The sequence below is a fragment of the Prionailurus viverrinus genome, chromosome B2 (assembly GCF_022837055.1).
Source record: "Prionailurus viverrinus isolate Anna chromosome B2, UM_Priviv_1.0, whole genome shotgun sequence".
Taxonomy (NCBI): domain Eukaryota; kingdom Metazoa; phylum Chordata; class Mammalia; order Carnivora; family Felidae; genus Prionailurus; species Prionailurus viverrinus.
This window is the reverse complement of record NC_062565.1, coordinates 65,410,896-65,431,367: the sequence shown is the minus strand read 5'-3', so window position 1 is coordinate 65,431,367 and position 20,472 is coordinate 65,410,896. Positions and strand designations below refer to the sequence as shown.

Here is a 20,472-nt window from a genome sequence, read left to right as displayed (position 1 = left end):
AGAGAGGAAGATATTTAAAAATCGTTGTCAGAAATTTTGTTGAAGTCAGGCTGTACTGTAATCCACCCTTAAGAAACATTTTAAACCAGCATACTTACTTTCAGACCCAGTAATGCACCTGATTCTTTGGGCATGGTTGTTCTCTTGTTCAGAATAACACGTCCAATTAATCGGTCCCCCTCTTTAGATGGTTGCCACGTTACAGGATGCTATCAAAACATGGATAAAGTTTAAAAAAGCTAAGTGGTTTTCTTTCCTGTAGACACATAATTATTGGTTGTAGCAAGATGTGATTTCCTCAGTTAAAGGCACTCTAGAGGAAATTCTTTATTTTGGTGGGTTCTACCCTCAACTTACAACAATTTGCATTTGTAAATGCAGCTACATTTTATTTGCAGTAGACTCTTGAACTAAACAGTTCTAAGAGTGGTTAGCAACTAGGTAAATCTCTAAAAAATTGTTCTGAAATGATTAAAATGAATTAAACTTAAAACATATCTGCTTATAGAAAGAAAACCTATTCTATATTTTGAGTTGTTAATGTTGATATCATTAACCAAATAATATCTCATTTATATACAGTCATCATTTAATAATTGCTTCTTACTTAATTTAAAATTTGTTATAGAGGCACATTGATGGCTCAGTCGCTTAAGGGACTCACTCTTGATTTTGGTCATGACCTCATGAACCCTGACACTGAGCCCCACTTTCAGCTCTGTGTTGACAGAGTGGGGGTGGGAGGGCTGCTTGAGATTCTCTCTTGGCCTTTTCCCTGCTTGTGCATGCTCACCCATGCATTCTCTCTCTCAAAAATAAACTTTTTAAAAAAAAATAAAATTTGTTATAATTATTCAGTGATTTTTTTTTCCCTTCTAGACTGTACTACTTTAAATGAAATGAATATTTTCTTTCTTAAAATATATAATGGAGGGCGCCTGGGTGGCTCAATCAGTCAAGCATCTGATTCTTGATTGTGGCTCAGGTCATGATCTCATGGTTTGTGGGACTGAGCCCTGGGTCGGGCTCTTTGCTGACAGCAAGGAGCTTGTTTGGGATTCTCTCTTTCCCTCTCTGCCTCTCCCTTGCTCGCTCATGCATGTTCTCTCTCTCTCTCTCTCTCAAAATAAATAAAATGTTTTAAAAAATGTATAACGAAACAGAGTAAGACTGCTATCCATCACATGTCAAATATAGATAGGACAATGAACAGTACACATCATCCCTAAGCTCCAACTTTCATTTCCCAGAAAGCTTACCGAACTAATAGGTGATGTTTCCCGGCTATGCCACGTGGCAGGATCCAACCAGTAATAATCCAAGTCACCTGCACCATGGGGGAGGGGGGGATGAAAAGTGCAACACTTTAAAGTGGAGAATGCATCATTTTAAGTATGACTTCTTCAGTCTATAAAGTAAAGGGTTATGAACATCATAATCTTGAGTGTGTACATACCAGAATGATACACCCCTGTATTGCAAAGGCTGTGACCTGAATCATTGGAATGAATGTTACAAATGCACTTCATACTATAGACTACCTTTTATTCTCATAAATCAGCCTAGAAACACACATAAAAAGCACTGAAAGAATTGGGTTAACTCACTCCACCTTCCCTCGAAAGACTATCCATGCCAAGGCACAGCCTGCCATCTAGTGATGCTGAAAAAGTTTTATTCAATGAACTGAAATAAGTATTAAAACTTAGTGTCTCTCTTTCTACTCTTCTGAACTATATCATATTATTTCAAAATTAGTCTCTGGTCTCTATTGTCTTCCCTCTTTGCTGACACTAGGACACACATTTTAGCACACAGCACTGAATAAATTTTCAAGAATAACTTTTAGCAAGAGTACAACACAACCAACAGAAAATCCAATGGTACTAAAGCCATCAAAAAGACTTTAAAAAACTTCACAAATCCTAATTTTGTAAGCATGAATTTATGAGCCTTTAATTTTGATTTTTTTGGCTTAAAAATATAATATTAAAACACCTGAGAAAAAAGGAAAAAAATAACAGAAAGCAGCAGTGCTCTCAGTATTTGCACAGGAAAAAAAGGAATGGGTGAATGTGAGAATAAATTATCTCTTACATTTTAAATATTAGATTAAATCAATGAAATTTTTCTCCTGATGTATCTTTAAAGAGAAAAAAATTAAGAAAGTGAGTAAAGCACACTAACTAATAGTGATGCATCTAGCTGAGTGTTGGGAAAATATGTTTTTCTGGTATCTGTGAAGATCACAAGCAAAGAACTGTATGTAGATGACAGGCATGGCAGATACAGTCACTATAAAAGAAATGTGATAGAAAATGTAAAAATGTTTAAAATCTGCAGGCATAAAAAAACCTATACACCTAAGTTTCTTAGTAGTTGCTTCCCTTTTCTTTTAAAATAGTATCTTAGAGGGGTGCCTGGGTGGCTCAGTTGGTCGAGTGTCCGACTTCAGCTCGGGTCATGATCTCGCATTTCGTGGGTTCTGGCCCAGTGTCAGGTTCTGCTTCAGATTCTGTTTCTCCCTCTCTCTCTCTCTCTGCCCCTCCCCAGTTTGGGCACTGTCTCTCTCTCTCTCTCTCACTCAAAAATAAATAAAACATTAAAAAATAATAAAATTAATAAATAATATCTTAGAAAGGCTGAAGGAGTTTGTTATATATACAACAAATACTAAAATGTTCTTCAAATGTGTCATATACATAACAGTATATTTTGTGAAGGGTTGAATATTAGAAACTGCATTAACAGAAACTATATTGTTAAAATTCACTACACACAGAGTCCAAATCCCTTTCAAAATCACATACTTTAACATGTGTACATGGCTTGGTGTCAATGATTATCTTCTTCTGAACCACCTCAGTTAATTAAATACAAGGAAATTGTAAACAGGGTTTTTATGCCTCTTTTATTTGTACTGTTTGTAAACTTCAAAAGTTTTTTTATTAATTTTTTTCTTCGAATATAAGTGACACACAATGTTACATTAGTTTTAGGTGTACAACATAGGGATTCAACATCTCTATACCTTATGTTGTGCTCACCACAAGTGTCGCTGCCATCTGTCACCATACAATGCTATTATAATACCACTGACTATACTCCCTGTACTTATTCCCATGACTGACTCATTCCATAACTGGAAGCCTGAATCTCTTACTCCCGTTCACACATTTTGCCCATCCCTGCCTACTTACTTATTCTTAAAGTTGCTTTTGTCTTTAGTATTATGACACTGTTCCCTTGAAAGAAAAACTATGTATAACAATAATAAAATTGCAATTATTATTAAGTAGTAACTAAAAATATCATTCAAAAGATTATTGTAACTCATAAAACTTTTTCCCTAAAATTTCATATACTTAGGAGTAAGAAAGACTGATGACTCCTTAAATGCTGAATCAATTTGAAATACTGTGACAAATTAACAGAACACAATATTTACGGGGTTTAAAGAAGAAAATTAGTCATTAAGTTGAAAGTTGGACTGCTTTGAAAGTCGTTGAGGTTAAAACAATGGCAAAATCCAACCCATTTTAAAACTTCAAGGGAACAAAGTTTTTTTATATCCTTCAATTACTTAGATCTTAAAAACTACACTCCTTGGGATCTTTCTCTGGCTCATGCTTCAATTCCTCATACGGTGTTTCAACCCTGTGCTTCACTCACCTTGTCATAAGTAAATCTAGATCTACATATCTGATTAATATTTCCTGTGCAGAAATTGGTCTTTATATGCAAAGAACCAAAAGCTGATGTTTCTGGTACGTTTGGTGATGATACCAAGCACACTTTAGTATAAAAACGCTGCTTTCAAGCAATGGTATCCTATCATCTATAAGTTTTGTATAATTATGATCTTAAATGGAGAGTCTAATTTAATTTGTTTAAAATAGGATAATTTTGGTCATACATAGTGTTGATGTCTACTAAAAATTTCTATTAAATGAAAATCTAAAAGACATTCAGTATTTTAGCATACAATATTAGTATATATTTTAATGTATAATTACACTTTTTTACATCCTGAATAGTTTCTAACAGTTTTCTTATCACAAATGTCATTATCACCCATTAAAATATAATATTTTTGCTTAAAGACTTATGAGAAATAAATTCTAAAATCTAAATATGTAGTTTTAAACTTATTTGTTCTTCTTTCCATGTAATTACTAAATTTTAAAGATATTATTGAATTTTTAAGTACCGTAATTTGTATTTATAAGTCATATTTCTCTATTATTAATGGACTAAGCAACACTCACCAAAACCTCCTCCTAAAATATTCAGAATCTAGTATTTCATTAATATAAAACATTTTCCTTGATTATCTTTCTAATAGGTGATTAAAGAGATTGATTTCCAAGTAGCATAGCTACAAAATGATAAACTCATGGTATTTGCTTAAAGACCTGATACAAAATCATTTTGGTTCCAATAGTCAATATAACTATAAAAGAACAAATGCACTATTATCATTAATTTAGATCCAGGGAATATATCAGTCTACTGAAATGGCTCAAGTTCATAAACAGCTAAAATTCAATAATGTGTTATAATTTTGAGTATTATTTTTTGTTAAAACTTTAAAAACAAAATTTTATCCCATCTCTTGTGAAAAAGTAATTAATAAGTAAGCACACAACTTTCACTGCACAAATGAAAGTCAGCTAAATGACTCCTGAACCTTCTGTAAAGAGAACCAGCTTTTCCTAACACAGGTTATTACCATTAGAGGATATAACAATGTATAAATATGCACCTCTATGATTTAAAATTCTGTATCTTGTGATATTTAATGTCAAAGCACAGTGGATTCCAATAAGACGAATCAAAGTCATTTGAACAAAAATGCTTTCTACATCATATAGATGCATAACTGTGTATGAGTATATTAACATTGTAAAAGGAAAACCATAACTCTGATTTACAAAATAAATATCTAACAATTCACATGATAATTACACTTGACCAGGTGGAATGTGTATCTAATGTGTAGGTAGCAAAAGAAAGGTTATATACATCAAAGCTGTTATGTATTAGAAAATTTGGAATTCTTTTCTATTTCCATAAGAAACATACAGCATATTTTTAACCTCATTATAATGATGGTGTTAAAAGATGGCACTCAAACTGATTCAAAGATTGACTCACAGTAACTGCACAATTCCAAATACATATCCTTAACTATGTTACCTGTCATCTCAAAGAAAATTATTCTTCCTATATAGTACAGATTGTTGTTATCCAAAGAAATTATAAAATTCACAGACCAAAAATCGGTAGAATCATCCTTCCCAGAGATTTCCTATACCTCTTAAAATATTCTCCTCTTTTATTTTTGTTTATTCTCTATAGTAGGATGTGTGTTGGGACTAAGTAAAATTAAATAAATCCTAATATATTTTATTATAGCATAGCACATAGACAAATTAAAATACCGGGCAAAAAATATATTTGTTGAATGTATGCAGTGCACACACAAAAACCACTCAAGTTCTAAGAATGAGTTTTTAATTTAAGACAAAGTAGGGTATTTTTCATACTGAGTACCATGGTCAACACACATGAGTTAATAAATATTGCTTTGGTTATAATGTGATAAAAATGTTATACATTTGAAATCACTTAAATATTTTACAAGGGCATTCTTTTCATAGATAGGAATTAAAATCCAAAGCCTAATAACTGAGATAAAAATCTTAACTTCTGATTAATATAATGAAAATACCATTTTGAAATAATTTCTTCTTATTTTAGAAACCTATTTCAGATAGTCCCATGCCTACAAAAGGCAAGTGTGTCTGCTCCCACTTCTAAATTAAAAATAATAGTGGAACGAACTTTGAAATAAATAAGCAATAATTTGCTATACAGCAAAATCCTACAAAGCCTGATTTCACTTAAGTTAAATTAGCAGTCATGGATAAGAAACAAATATTATTTAATAGGTCTTAGAATCCAGGCATTAAAATAAAATGGGAAGATATACTTGCTAAATTCAATCATTAATCATATAATCAGTGAAATATTAAAGTCTAAAAATAAATATAAACACCATGTGTAAGCAAAATCAGTAAATTGTCATTCACTACAGAATTACTGACAGTCTAAGTTCCTAGGACAGTAAAAACATTGTTCCTCAAATACTTTTTGGTGATTTTATTCAAAATATACACTAATATACACTACACAATCTGACAGCAAATACTGTACAATTAAGGAACAGAGATTTGTGTCCCTTGAGCAATAAAGCTTGAGGCAGGGCCAGAGGCATTCCCAAACCACTGGTCTTCACAAGAACCTCTTCAAAAATTCTAAGTAACATAAATTCCAATTTCTGGTTTTGGTCCAGGACACACACACACACACACAAGGTGCCATTTGCTAGAAGACTTACATTATTCCAGTCTGTACAGATTCACTAGAGTGGCTGTTCTCTAAATGCTTGTTAGAAATTTCACTTTCAAAATTCCCCTTTGTTAACAATGAGCTCTGCTTCTATCAGAACCAACAATACCATTCTCTCTCGGGTGTATAAATTTTATGGTTCAAGGAAATGCAAGTTTTCTTTGTTAAGTTAATTTGTTATTATTTGTTAAGTTAATGAGGTGCCAAAGATGCTTGTATTCAGAAACATTTATACTCAATAGGCCTCCAGAGTTGAACTACATCCAGTGAAAGATAAGATATTTGTGTAAGGGTCCATGGTGCCATCTTTGTTTAATACTTTTAGGGCACGGGAATATAGGCTTAGTACCTGATCTAGAGTTTCACTAACATATTTGGTGGAGCTGATACTTCTCTGGTTATTATGCGTATTTTTTTGTGAATTTGAGAACTAATGGAACATCAACCGTATTGCCACACAATTCTACAAAGCAATAATGTGGAACTCAGAATGAACACTCTGGTTGAGCTCTGAGCTCAGTCATTCAGATAATCCCTCAACTTCAGAGGTAACTCCTATAGCATTCCATTGTTCTTTCAAGGGTAGCCTGAGGTGAAGCACATGAAATTGCTTTACAATCTATAAAGCACCACAGAAATGCAAGTTGTTTATTAGAGTGTAAAAATAGACACTAAAAAGTATTTCCAACAATAATACTGATAAGCCCTTCTGTCAATTCTAATGCCAGGTAAAAATTAAGAAACTGCCCCCATGGTTTACTTATTGAAAACTTAATCAGAGGGGCGCCTGGGTGGCTCAGTCGGTTAAGTGTCCGACTTCAGCTCAGGTCACGATCTCGCGGTCCGTGAGTTTGAGCCCCGCGTCGGGCTCTGGGCTGATGGCTCAGAGCCTGGAGCCTGCTTCCGATTCTGTGTCTCCCTCTCTCTCTGCCCCTCCCCCGTTCATGCTCTGTTTCTCTCGGTCTCAAAAATAAATAAACGTTAAAAAAAAAAAAAGAAAAAAAAGAAAACAATCAGAGCACCTCACTCTATTTTCATTCCTCTATTAACAGCATTATATCTTAGCTGAAACTAATAATTTACATTGTTTCTTATAAAACATAAAAACCAGCTATTGTGCAAAAAGAGCATGTACTCGATGTTACAGACCGATGACTCTATTCCTAACTCTGCCACATTCCTGATAATATCCCTTCATCTCTATAAACCTTGTCCTTCTCTATAAAATGGAGACAATGCCACTTTCTTGCAAAAGTTTCATGGGGATTAAATGAGATATGTTAACTCTGCTACTTACAAAGGACTTTAGAAATGATTTTATTATGTAACTACACAACTGAAATTAGGGATATGAAATCATGGTGTTAGAGATCACATTTATAATTAATTAGCTATCATAACTAAAATATATATATAAAATCAGTAATATTTGCAAAATGCACTTTGAAATAGGCTTAGAAAAACGTTAAAGTCATTTTGTTTACAGAAGTGATTAATCGGCCTGGTGCAAATGGATGCTCAAGTGTTCAGAATGTGTGAATATTTCTTTAATCCCAATTGCTAAAGGATGAGGAAAAGAGCCATCATATACAGAAAAAGTAACATAAAACTTCCTGTTTAATTTCCATAAAGCCAAGGGAAGCCTAAGGTATTAAGAAAATGGTTGTTTTTATAGTACAGTCAGGTGATCTATGTATTAAGTATACAGATTAATCTCTAACTAAAAATATTTGGACTGTGAAGTAATTAATATGATCAGAATGTACAATGTATCCTTAATGTAAAAATAAATATTTCATCATTTCTTCTTTGATCATATTTTTATGTGGGAGAATAAAATATACATGTATCAGCAAAATATTTGTGACTGAATTGTTCTGTATCATGAAACAAGTAGGCTATTATATCCCTTTTTACATTTTTCTTGATGACTCAAGATACCCTTGAAAATGTCTTCTTAAAACCAGCTTACTTTATACTTTAAAAATTATTTAGTACAAGCATCCTAACTTCCTAAGATTCTTTTTTCAGTTTATATTCTTCCTAGCCAAATCATCTAGAAAATAACTGTAAGTTTAAATATGCATTAGGGTCACCCTGGATGATGGGGTTTTGGAAAAGCACAGAAAATTTTGTATTACTTTAAGTAAGTTAAAGGATATGGAGAAATAAAAAGCTATTTGAGACAGTTAACATTGCTCCTGAGCTTAATTTTTCCCAGTTTTGAAAGTATATACACTTAGATTTTTGAGACTACATGAAGCTTCAGGGTTCGGAAACACTTCCAAAACACCATGATGCTCAATGACATCCTTATTCTTTATCTCTGCACTGACCTGATGTTGAAGGACTCAGAAGTCAATAAATTAAAATTCCTGAGAGTTTTGAACAACAAGATAAAACCACACACACATACTCACACACACACACCTTTGTGCCTTAGAATAATGTTTATGGTCTTCAGGAAATGCAGATAGACTGTATTTATTATCTGTATTAAATGACAGTAACAATGTATCTAAAGAAAAGTCTAAGGTCATTGATTGAGGTTAAGGCAAAAAAGATGCCTACATATAATAGTTTAGAGAGGAATAAATTTCATGTGTAAATATGGTTTGAAGCCTAACGACTGAGAAATATCTTTCGTAGAACCTAAGTATATAATAGTAAAGTACCCTGGATAGCAAAGCACAAAATTAACAATCTTAGGGAAACTATTTTCTTTCTTCCAACACAATGATTCTTCATAAATAATAATTTTGGAAGTGCTGCACACAAGAGGGAAATATTTTACTGCAACTTTCCAACTGACCAGGCTTCCACATTGACACTGAGTATTCCATTCACGTGGGAGAACAGGTTGTCACGTGCAAAGCCTCGGAATAACCAGCCAGGAAACCCTGTGGAAAAAATCGGGGTTTATATGTTTTCATTGTTTGGGGACTGGATGTTAACCACAGGTTTAAGAAATTGTAGTGCTGGGCAAGTTCACAGCAGAGACATTACAAGAAAGCACTCTAGATGTAAATATATTTGATAAAGGAAAATGTTAGTTTTTATCCAGACCTCACACCCAGGCAACACTAATAAAACAATATTAGTTTGCAATAATAATTCTGGAATGTCAACTTCTATCTGCCCCTACATCCCAAAGACATGGAAATAAAAAAATATGGAGACACATTATCATGATTTTAGTGATATAAATAACAATAATAATAGCCAAATGATGATAAAGGTGAATTCTAAGGGTATACAGAACAAAATGGAAGCACTTATGGGGGACTGATATTGCTTATCATTTAAAAATATGTAATAAGCTATAAAATAGTAGAAAATAAATATACTCTTAGCAAACATTTTTGGTAATATAAACATGTTTTAAACCCAGAGCGCTATCAAAGAAAGTTACTGTAAAAATTAGGGTTTTTCCCTTTCTTTCTTTTTTTTTTATTTGCTTGTTTTTATGTTGGCTACTCAAACAATTTATAGATATATTAAAAGACTTTTCTTTTTAAGTTGGATATTCCTTTGTTGGCAGTGGGAAATCATTAGACATAGAAATTTGGAGAACATTTTATGTCTCAACAGTATTCTAGAGAAAAATGTTAAGTATCCATATTCATAAACCTTCAAATTATAGCCACAGGAAAGCAGCGCAAGGTCACTGTCTAAATCTCTGCCACAGTGCAAAAGTGGTCAAGCTATATAAAGCTTTCAACCATACTCCAATTCCGTATGATGGAAGATAAATCAGGCAAGAAAAAGCACAGAAGGAAGGAGCAATATTCACAATGGATTTAGATCACGTCTACACTTATTTTTATAAAGCAAACTAAGTTAAAATTGGTCAAAGATTAACCTACTGACTCAAGAAAGGACTTCTCTTCCAGAGTTTCTAAATATTAAAGGGTTGGATAAACGAGTCTAAAATTTTGTTTCCAAAATATCTTCATTTTAGATAACATTTTCATAACAGAAGTTGTTACTTTAAAAAGACTTAAAGGGCCCAACATAGTTTCTTGGCTGGGTCACAGATGCTCTCCTGAGAAGAACGGGGTGGCCTTCTATTCAGGAATGCAAGGCAATCCCATGTCCCATGCGCCTGGCTGTTTCAATCCACAATTTCCACAATTACCCAGCTGCACTGAGCTACTCCCAAGTGCACTTCAGAGGGAATATATTTAGGAATACAATGTTTCTCCAGTGTTTTTGAAATCTTTTAGCTTAAAGCAATAGTATCTACAGAGGTCTTTGTGAGGGATATGCAGTAAATCAACTTAGATAGTCTACAATCTAACTCTGAATTACTCCAGAACATCACACAACCATGCACCTGGAATACACTACATTTCTATACAGTCCCTTTCCCCTCACTGCCTCCACAATTCCTTCCATTCATTGTCCCTGAACATATGACTATAGAGATCATGGTGATGATGTCACTCACAAGGATCATGCTCTGATGATGATTATCTTTTCTGTGAAACTACACAAAAGAAACTTCTCTCTGGTGTCACTATCAGGAAAAATTAGTGTGCACTTAACTGGTTTATTTTTATGTAATGGAAGCTGAAGTTTTGTAACTGATGTCACTTTTCTCGAAGCATGTATGTTAGAATGTTTATGGTTAAATCTGCAGCCGAATTTTCTACCCTTATTTTTCCTCACCAATCTTTTCTACACATTTTTAACTTATTTCATGTGGCTCTATTTTTACATTTTGGTAGGTACCTTAAGTCACTTTTGGTATTAGGGTAGACTTTAAAGCAGGAATTGAAATAAAATTAAATGAATATGCACAAAACATATTTTAATATATTTATTATAACTGTTTTCATTAAATACAGAATTTTCCACCCATTAATCTCAAAATACCTTTGATTCAATGAGAAACAATGTAACTAAAATACAACTGATGTACAGGTGTTAGTTTATCCACAGCTTGAACAGCAGAATTCAGGAAATAGGACATTATCTCAGCAAATTACCGATTTGGAAATCTTGCAAAGAATGGAAAGCAAGTGAAAAAAAAAAAAAAAAGGCTTCTCATCTAGCAAATAAATCAATTAGTAAATAACATCACAAATCTGAGTTCCTAGACTTTATTCCTCCAAAAACCCACTAATTTTACAGTCACAATCCTAAGAGTTTCTCTGTTATTCAACTCCACAGGACCACCGAAGATGCATATTGTCCACAAGGAAAAGCACACTGACAGTAGTAAGAATTCACAAGGAAAGGGGCAGGGTAATCAAAAAAAGGGACAAGGGAAAAAAAATCAAACAAATTGGTGAAGGGTATACATGCCCTCAATGCTGTGATACCTGAGTAGCACGATGAACATAGCTACACTAAGGGGCAACCTAATAACAATATCCATTATGTTAACGGACCAAAAAAAATTACTTTATGGCATATAAACTTTAAAGAAAACAGGATGAAATATCCTTTTCAGTTTTCCTGGTTTATTTAAAACAAAAAATGATAGATTAATATACAATACTGATCAAAAAGATTTTAATTAAAATAATGTAAACAAATAACATCAATAACAACAAGCTGGTTGGCAAACGTTTTGCATATAGGAAAACTCAGCTATTGAGAATGAGTTTTCACCATTCCAAAATTAAATCATTACTCATAAAAGCAACAAAAACAGACATGTATTAACTATTTATCAAATACTGCTTTAGTTTTATGGTGTATTAAAGTCAGGTTTCAATACATAATAAATATTAATTCTTATTTTCTCCCTTTGAATGTTCTATTTCTTGACATTTTGTGAATGAAGTACAAAAAATGGGAAATACAGAGTTAATTGTTCTTTGTAAAAATTCCTACACACAGAGTGGTTTAAATGTCTTCTAAATATTCTTAATCAAAATTAATGCTTTTTTAAGTAAGAGCAAAGCCAACAAAACTTGTCTAGGGGATGATAGTGTAACTGAATTAAACTGTGAATTTATAACTATTTGGTGAAAAAAATTGAAATTGAATACCACTATTTGCACTGATATTTAAACTTTTCAGTGACATTAAATCTGAAAATTTACCATTATTCTTTGAACTCTTTTATGAAAAAGATCAAATTGTTACTTCAACACTGTTAATTAAGAATAATGATTTTTCACATGTATTTTCTGATACAAATTTTATAAATCTGTAACAAATCTTTCCTAAGTAAGACATAGTGATATCATTCACAAAGATAGTAAATATTGTTGGGGTGCCTGGATGACTCAGTTGGTTAAGTGTCCAGCTCTTGAGTTTGGCTCAGGTCATGATCTCACAGTTCATAAGTTTGGGCCTACATAGGGCTCTGTGCTGGGGATTCTCTCTCTTCCTCTCTCTGCCTCTCCCTGCTGCACTCTATCTCAAAAATTAACATTTTTTAAAAAGATAGTAAATATCTTTAAATATTTTCTCCTAATAAATATGAGTACATTTAAGATTGATCAAATAATTCCAATGATTTTACCAACTCAAGATCATTACACTGCATCTGATTTCCATATATATCAACCCAAATTTTAGAGTGTCTTACTGATCACAGCAAAAATGAACCGAAGAAATGGATGAAAACCATGAGAAATATCAAATTATTAGTGTGATTATAATATCTCCAATATTAAGAAAACAAATTATAGTTTATCCTAATCTTTTCCACAATATAAAGGCATATTTATTTTATATATACTTTAACTCAAATTAAACACTAATCTCCATTTGAAAAAGGAAAGAGCCAGTCAATTGGCATCCCCTAAACTCAACCTCACTTTCTATATGGTAAGACTGTAAGTAGCGTTTAGTTTTAGGTATAAAATTCTTATTATTGATGTTTGATATATATTTTATTGATTTTTATAGATATTTCAATAGATTTAGAAAACTGTTGCAACTGTATTCTAATGACTAAAAATTCATTTTTCAAATGAGAAACTATATTACACCAGCCTGGCTATCTGCATTTTTTACTGTTGAAAAGGATAAAAACAATGAAAAGACAACATCTTGCTAGACTTTATAATTTCATGTATTACTAAGAATTTTTATAGTTCCATTTGTTTTCCAAAGTGATACACTAATAGTTTTGATGACAAAAAATTACACACATGCACACACACACTCCAGATCTTTGGGCCTACTATAATCTTTGTTCAGTGTAATTACCATGCATCATATTTTAGGTCAAACATCTAGATGTGCACTTAGTTCACAGGCATGAAAACTGTACCCATTTCAATTTAGCTTTATAAACCAGCCTAGGCAAATGTGGAGAGTAAAGATGGTATGTCCAAGACTCTGTACAGCAAACTCAAAAGGGACAACTTCAAGCTAAAACTCCACAGACAGATATCCTTCTCTTCATTATAAACCATAGGTTTCTTACCAACACTCTAAAAGTCTCTCAGATTAAATAGATATTTTGGAGGCTCTTATTCTGTGCTCATTTTTTCCATTACCTTCTTGTCTTCAATGAATAGCTCTGATTACAGTAAAATTTCATAGACTAAAAGAAGCCTTACATAGAGATCTCAATAACTAAATGCTTAATCTAGAGCAAGACTAGCCTCTGAAGTCAGGGAATCACCACATATTTGTCAAGGAAGCCTAATGTCAGAAAAAAATCTAGTCTCGGTTAAGCTATTCTGAACAGAAACAACCCTAGCTAAGCCCTTCAGGTACAGATGAAATAATGTGCGTCCCTATAAAGTACATACAGTCCCCTATTCATCTGAATATGAAAGCACTCTATGTTGTATCTGGATTGTCTGTCATTTCTAGTCTCTTTACTCATATCAGTGTATCTAATCATTTATATACCTTTTGGAAAGTCAGGATTGGGTGGATTTTTCAGTATAATGTGGAATAACATGAAAATTTCAAATGATAACGAAGTGTTCTTAAGCAAGAACATTTTGAAGTGAGTTTTGGGTTTATTTACTAACCACTGAAGCAAAATGGCTTACCTTCATGAGGGCAAAACTTTTTCTACCACAGGATGTGGTAGAAAGCATTTTGTTTTTATGATCTTTAAGGCAAACTTTATAACCTGAGTTATGTGAACCCTTTTATATGATCCACAATTAGTTTAGGGGATCCGTATACTCTTTAAAATATAAATAAAATTTTCTGTGCAGTAAGTATATTTCTGTGAGAGTCCACTGCTTCCTTTATTTCTCTGATGGGCCCATGATCGCTCTCCAAATTACCAACAAATGGTTAAAATGTCTGGATGAAGGGGTGACTCAGACTGGGGACACTTCTATATTGCCTTGGTGCTTTACCTTTAGTTCCCAGAATTATCTTCTCTTGCAGGTCCTCAGCCTCAGCAGTATGCTTTCATTAAGAACCCTATTTAAGCTAGACACTTAGGAAATCAAGAAACCATACTCAAAGAAAATGAAGTTTATGATTACATGCAGAGAGCAAAGAAATTCATCTCAGAAAGCACTTTCATGAGCTTTCAGGACGTTAATGAATCATATATTTGAAAAGACTTTCATATCAATAGACAAAGGAAATACTATATACAGATGTGCTAATATCTCTTTCCTGATGAGTATCTTAAACAACTTTGAAGACATTGACTAAAAAAGAAAACATAGAAAAAAACTTTGTGTAATCTAAATAAACTATTAGAAAACATAATCTCGGAATTAAAGTGAAACTTCAAAGTGGATAAAACAATCGTTCCAATTTGGACTTGCTTAGAAGTTAAGAATAAGCTTCAAGGGCTAAGCATTCTTTAAAGATGGTAAAACAAACAAACAAACAAACAAACATTGCAAGGCTAACAGTTTCTTGTTACCACATAAAAGTTCAAAAGCTATTAATAAGTCTAAAATATCTGACAGATATTATACTATTGAAAATGTTTGTTAGAGCCCACAACTGTTACAATCAATATCCCCGCTTTACTGAAGTCAGCTTTGCAATTTATTCACTATTTACAGTTTGTCAGAATAAGAAATTTATCCTCCTGGTCTTTAAAACCCACAGCTCACATAAAACCTTCCTTGAAACTAGGAAGGTTTACAGAAACTAGGCATTTACATTTTTTGGTTGTGTTTCTGCAATGAATTGACCAACTCATTATATGACAATTACCTTCTTAAAGACAAAAGATGGCCTACGTGAAGCTGGCTATCCAAAATCTAAACCCATTTCACTAGCCTCCCATTTATTGGTGTGAAGCTGAATAGAGTAATAATCTTTTTGATTATTAATATTACTATAGATAATTAGTAATTCTTCACTGGTTTCTATATTTTTATAATTGAACATGCCACTTTCTAATCTTCATGGCCTTAGAAAATTGAGAAGAAGAAATATTTATTTCATTTATTTTTGACTCTCCTCCCAGTCACCTTGTTACCTCCTAATTGGATCTGGCTTTCCCTGGAGGCCACCTCGGTGGGAAGATGGCATCTTGAAGGGGCCTGCTGTGCTCAGTCTGTCTCAGTGTCACCATCAAGGCCTCTCTGTCTCTGGGGCTGCTTTGATTTGCCCTCTGTTAAGACATGCTCTCAGAGGCCACAGGTCACAGAGTGACTGCAGGCACAGGAAGGAGTAGGGACCCCAGAAACCAACCCTCCCCCTGACATGCTCCCACCATGTCCCATCCCCTCATTGCTACATGGTTGCTGTTGTGATTGAAGTTTGTATATTAAAGGGTTTTTATAATATGTTTTTGATCTAAAAATAAAAAGCATTTCATCTAGGGAAAAATTGTCTAAAAGGTATAAAAATTGCCTGCTTTGGACATTTCTCTAGGTCTCAGTCTCATTATTGGGTCTCAGGCACATGTAATTAAACTTTATTTTTTGTTTTATTTTTTCTCCTGTTAATCTGTCTCATGTCACTTTAATTATTGGATAAGCTAGAAGAATTATGAATGGTGAAGAAATTTTTTTTCTCCACAACACTCCAGAATTACCCGGAATATATACTTGCTGTTCACAGAGATTAATTTTGTCTTTGTTTTCCAAATGACTTCCATCACTTCTCTAACATAATATTCCTAAGGGCCATTCACAGACAATGCTTCAAAATGAAAGTATCTCCTTCTCCTGAAGAGCTTTTTAACCATGGGTTAATAACGAAGAGTATCACAAAGTTTGAAGAGAACTGAGTGGGCAACCTTCTGTATGATAATCACTTCACTAATGCAGTTATTGCCCTCATACATATATTTGTAGAAACTATAAGTGCAAATAAACTGGTTCCCCAGAGCTAGATAGAGAAATCAATCACATTATTTTCCTCTCATCTCTCAGATGCAAATGTATGGGAGCATGAACCATCACTGCTTCAGTCTTCCTCTCAAATTAGTGGATGTCTGTCATTAAGAAGACACAGTAAGTATGACCATGAACATGAAATTCATGATCTTTATCAAGTAGCAACAACAGCCACTCTGCAAGTACATGCCTCAGTTTACGATAAAATCCTCTATCCTCTAGAAAGAACAGGTTTAATTTGTCACGAATGTTAACTAGAATTTGATAGACAGCAATATGATTCATACTTTTGCAAGCAGAAGGTGCCTGGTTGCTTCTTTTCCATTTGCCTCTGATCTCTTGGATTTTAAGCTTGTCCTCAGCACAAAGTGGACCTCCTGAAAGTCATCTGCTGGGAAGAGCATGCAGGCGCTTTCCTTAGCTGCTCTCAGCAGTACTTGCTGTACCTGAGAGGGAGCAGAGGAGTAGCCAGGAGAGCTCGTGTCCCTGGCAGGCTTTCAGATAGCCCCAGTAACTCTGCATCCAGGACCTTATCCTGCTGCTGCATAACTCGAGATGCCTCTTTCCTCCCTCCACCACCACCCTCACCAAAGGACTACAGTCTAACAGCAAGTGCCCTCAGGACACTTCAAACCTGCCCAATGCCAATTTGGCAAAATAGTAACAATGAAGCCAACAGATTTACCAGTTTAATTTAAAAGGGTCATAATCTCCCTTCCGAAAAGCCTCAGCTGCTAAAACACTGAAAAGAAAAAAGAAAAAAAAAAAAAAAGCTCTATTCCCTCCCTGTATTAAGAAAAATGTATACTTTTAAAAATTTAGTAACAATGTCTTTTTATACACAGAAATCATCATCAGACGATCCTGAGGACCTGAAAAACATTATGTTTTTCTCCCACCGATAACAGTAGTCTTTTTTTCAAACTGGCAGAATGGAAACAAGGACCAGGAGGGGTTAGTTAACTCTGTCGCCCCAAGGTCACACATCCAAATCTCTGACCCAAAAGACTGTATTTTCCTTTCCTTCTTTCTGTCTGGGCTTTCTTTCCCTTTATCTGGACAGTTCTCCTTTTAGTCCACAGCTTAATGTCACAGAAACACTGGCAATTCCATGCTGTGCTCTAAAATTCAGGACTGTCGACCAAGAGAAACCAGGCCTTGGCAGCCTTTGTCTAAACACTTCAAAATAACAATCTATACAGAAACTGGTATCTTTCTATTTTTAAGAAGATTTAGTTCTGAAGCTTTCTAATTTTAGTGAAATTAAGTAAACAGGAAAAACAACTGCCTTTAGGCAATCAGAAATGGAAAATATATACTTTCTGAATGAACTGTATATTATATACATATAAAGTTGAAAGTTATATATATATCAAGTTGAAAGTTAAATACTAAATTTAATTTAATGTACACTTCAGATAGTCATTTAAAACATGAAACATGAAAATAACTTCATATAATGCAACTCGATGATCACCATTGTATTCTAAAATGATGATACATTTGTGTAATTGCTGTGTTAAAAGTAAACTATTCCTTATTCTATATTTATAAAATCTACATGAAGCATTTTAATATCTTACTCTTGGGATAATTAAACAATATATTCCATTAATTTTACATTTATGTATAAGATTAATATAGCTTAGTTTACCTGTTCCTGAGTGCAACGTATGAAGTAGTAGAAACTGCAGAAACCCAGCAAACATAACAGCAGCATAGGAGTGGTTAAATAAATGCTACTGGCATCAAATCACTAAATTCTAGCTAGCAAAGGCAGCAAATCCACAACACAATAAAAAATCCACGAAAAATGCAAAAGACATTTTAAATAAAATTCCCTATGGTCCTTGCATTCTAAATCAAAACCAAAAAAAGCCTGCAGTGTCCAACATTATACAACGGTGACACTAAACAAGGCCATAAGTGCTGCTGTCATCAAAACAGATCTCTGCAGTGTACAGATTCTCATTGATTACCGCATTAATCTATAGTGTTCTCTGCTATACGAAAGAGGTTTCCACTGTAGCAAACACCAAAGCTCTGGTAGATCCATAATTAACCATTTCCTGAAACAATGCACAGAAGATGTTACCTTCCTGTAGGCAGAGACACAAAATGAAACAAAATGCTGTGGTCCCTTAAAACTAGCACAGGAGAAAAGACTCGGGCATATGCTTGAAGAGCTCCTCCTATTATCCCCCCAGTGACATTGCACTGAGATATTCATGGACTAAGATAACAAAGTCAAGCCTTGCTGGCTTGTGGACCACAGAAAACTCACCTGAAATGATCTGGTCCCATTATCAATCACTGGCAATGGTTCTGCCACGCTCTGTGTAACAGATCATTTCCCCTGCAGTTTCCCTGAGAGATCTTACTCAGTCCAATGACAACAACTGGCACCAGGAGGCATAAACCAGGAGTACAGGAGTGATTATTGAGAACACAGACAAAAGTGTTCCTGTATAGCCAGCCTAGAGCTAATAGTGGCTCAACTCCAGGGGGCAAAAGACAACTCCAAATAGGCTTTGTCGGGGGGGGGGGGGGGGGGGCTGGGGCTCATATTATATTCAATGCTTTAAAAGATGTAGGTTTTTGATCCCTGTAGAGTCACAACTCATAGTCTTTTTCACAACTTACAGATATTTCTCACTGAGACAGAATCATTATCCTCTGTTAGGTCACTACACTCACTTTATCATCCCCATATCATGTATTACAGAACTGAAAACTAGAGGCAGACTGCTTCTAGTTTGTTTTAAAAATTAAATGATCAAACGATAATAGAAGAATTAAGGACCATCTTTCATTTATTTAAACTAAACTCACTGTGTTAAATCAAAATATATATACTTGTCAAAAATAATTGATAAAAAAAAGTTAACACTGAACCATGGATCATCTCACTATCACCAAATCAACTGCCAAATATCAGTCTCACACAAATCAGCAAATGCGAATGTTTTCTTCCCCTGAAGAGAACATGACTTTAGCCTCTATTTAGAATCTTTGGTTTTTCTTTATCTCAAACTTGCAACTGGCTTAAGTTAAAGACTGGCCAAATTGTTGCTGAGAAAAGAGAAAGGGAAATAAATATTATTTGAATGATTGTTACGTGCCAAATATTGTGCTGTGTTAATTTTACTTACTACATGGAATTCTCGTAGGTATATGGCAAAATCAATATTACTTACCCTTTATTGCTGATGAAGCTCAGAAAAGCTAATTAACTTGCCCAAGGTCACATGGTTTTTAAGGAGGAAAGTTGGAATTTGGACTTGACTTTGTCTGACTTGAAAGTCCATGCAAAAGCTTTTCAATAAAACATGGTATATATAAGCCACTGTAATTATTTTGACAGATTACCTCAAAGTTAAAAGTGCCAGTGACTTGGTGTGGAAAACCACAGTGATGCAGGAGGGGCCTACAATCATCTACCTCTATTTTCTACATCTGGAGTCAGACAGATCTGCTGGCCCACCAAGCACACTGAAGAGAACATATGGAAGGAGAGTCAAACTTTCAACAACCAATTTACCAATCTCCTCTAGGTATAAGTGGTACTATATAATTCTATTTCACTGAAATGTAAAAATCTATGATCTTATAGACCTATGTACGCTAAGTCAACTGAATTAAAATATTTTAATTCACTGCATGTGAATTTCTTTGTTGTACTTTCTTTGAGGTATTTCTTTGTTGTATTTTCTCCTATTTCTTTTTTTTTCTGAGTTATTAACTGGTAAAAATGTACTTCAAATTATAAAGTTGTTTTGAATGCTACTGGTCTAATATTTTTCTCTTATTC

At 33.9% G+C, this 20,472-nt stretch overlaps 1 protein-coding gene across 2 annotated transcripts in view; it reads right to left on the bottom strand.

Moving 5' to 3' along the window:
* LOC125166161 (regulating synaptic membrane exocytosis protein 1) overlaps positions 1–20,472 on the bottom strand; it is a 286,570-nt gene that overhangs the window by 173,060 nt on the left and 93,038 nt on the right. Inside the window, exons 1-3 of one of the 2 annotated variants that reach the window (XM_047859907.1) lie at positions 9,227–9,298; positions 1,260–1,327; positions 99–209 (exon numbers count right to left, since the gene is read on the bottom strand). In XM_047859907.1, coding sequence (XP_047715863.1) covers positions 99–209; positions 1,260–1,327; positions 9,227–9,257 — 210 coding nt within the window. In that variant the 5' untranslated portion in view covers positions 9,258–9,298. Of the gene's footprint in view, positions 1–98; positions 210–1,259; positions 1,328–9,226; positions 9,299–20,472 lie in introns of those variants that run through there. The other variant, XM_047859903.1, reaches the window with a different exon arrangement.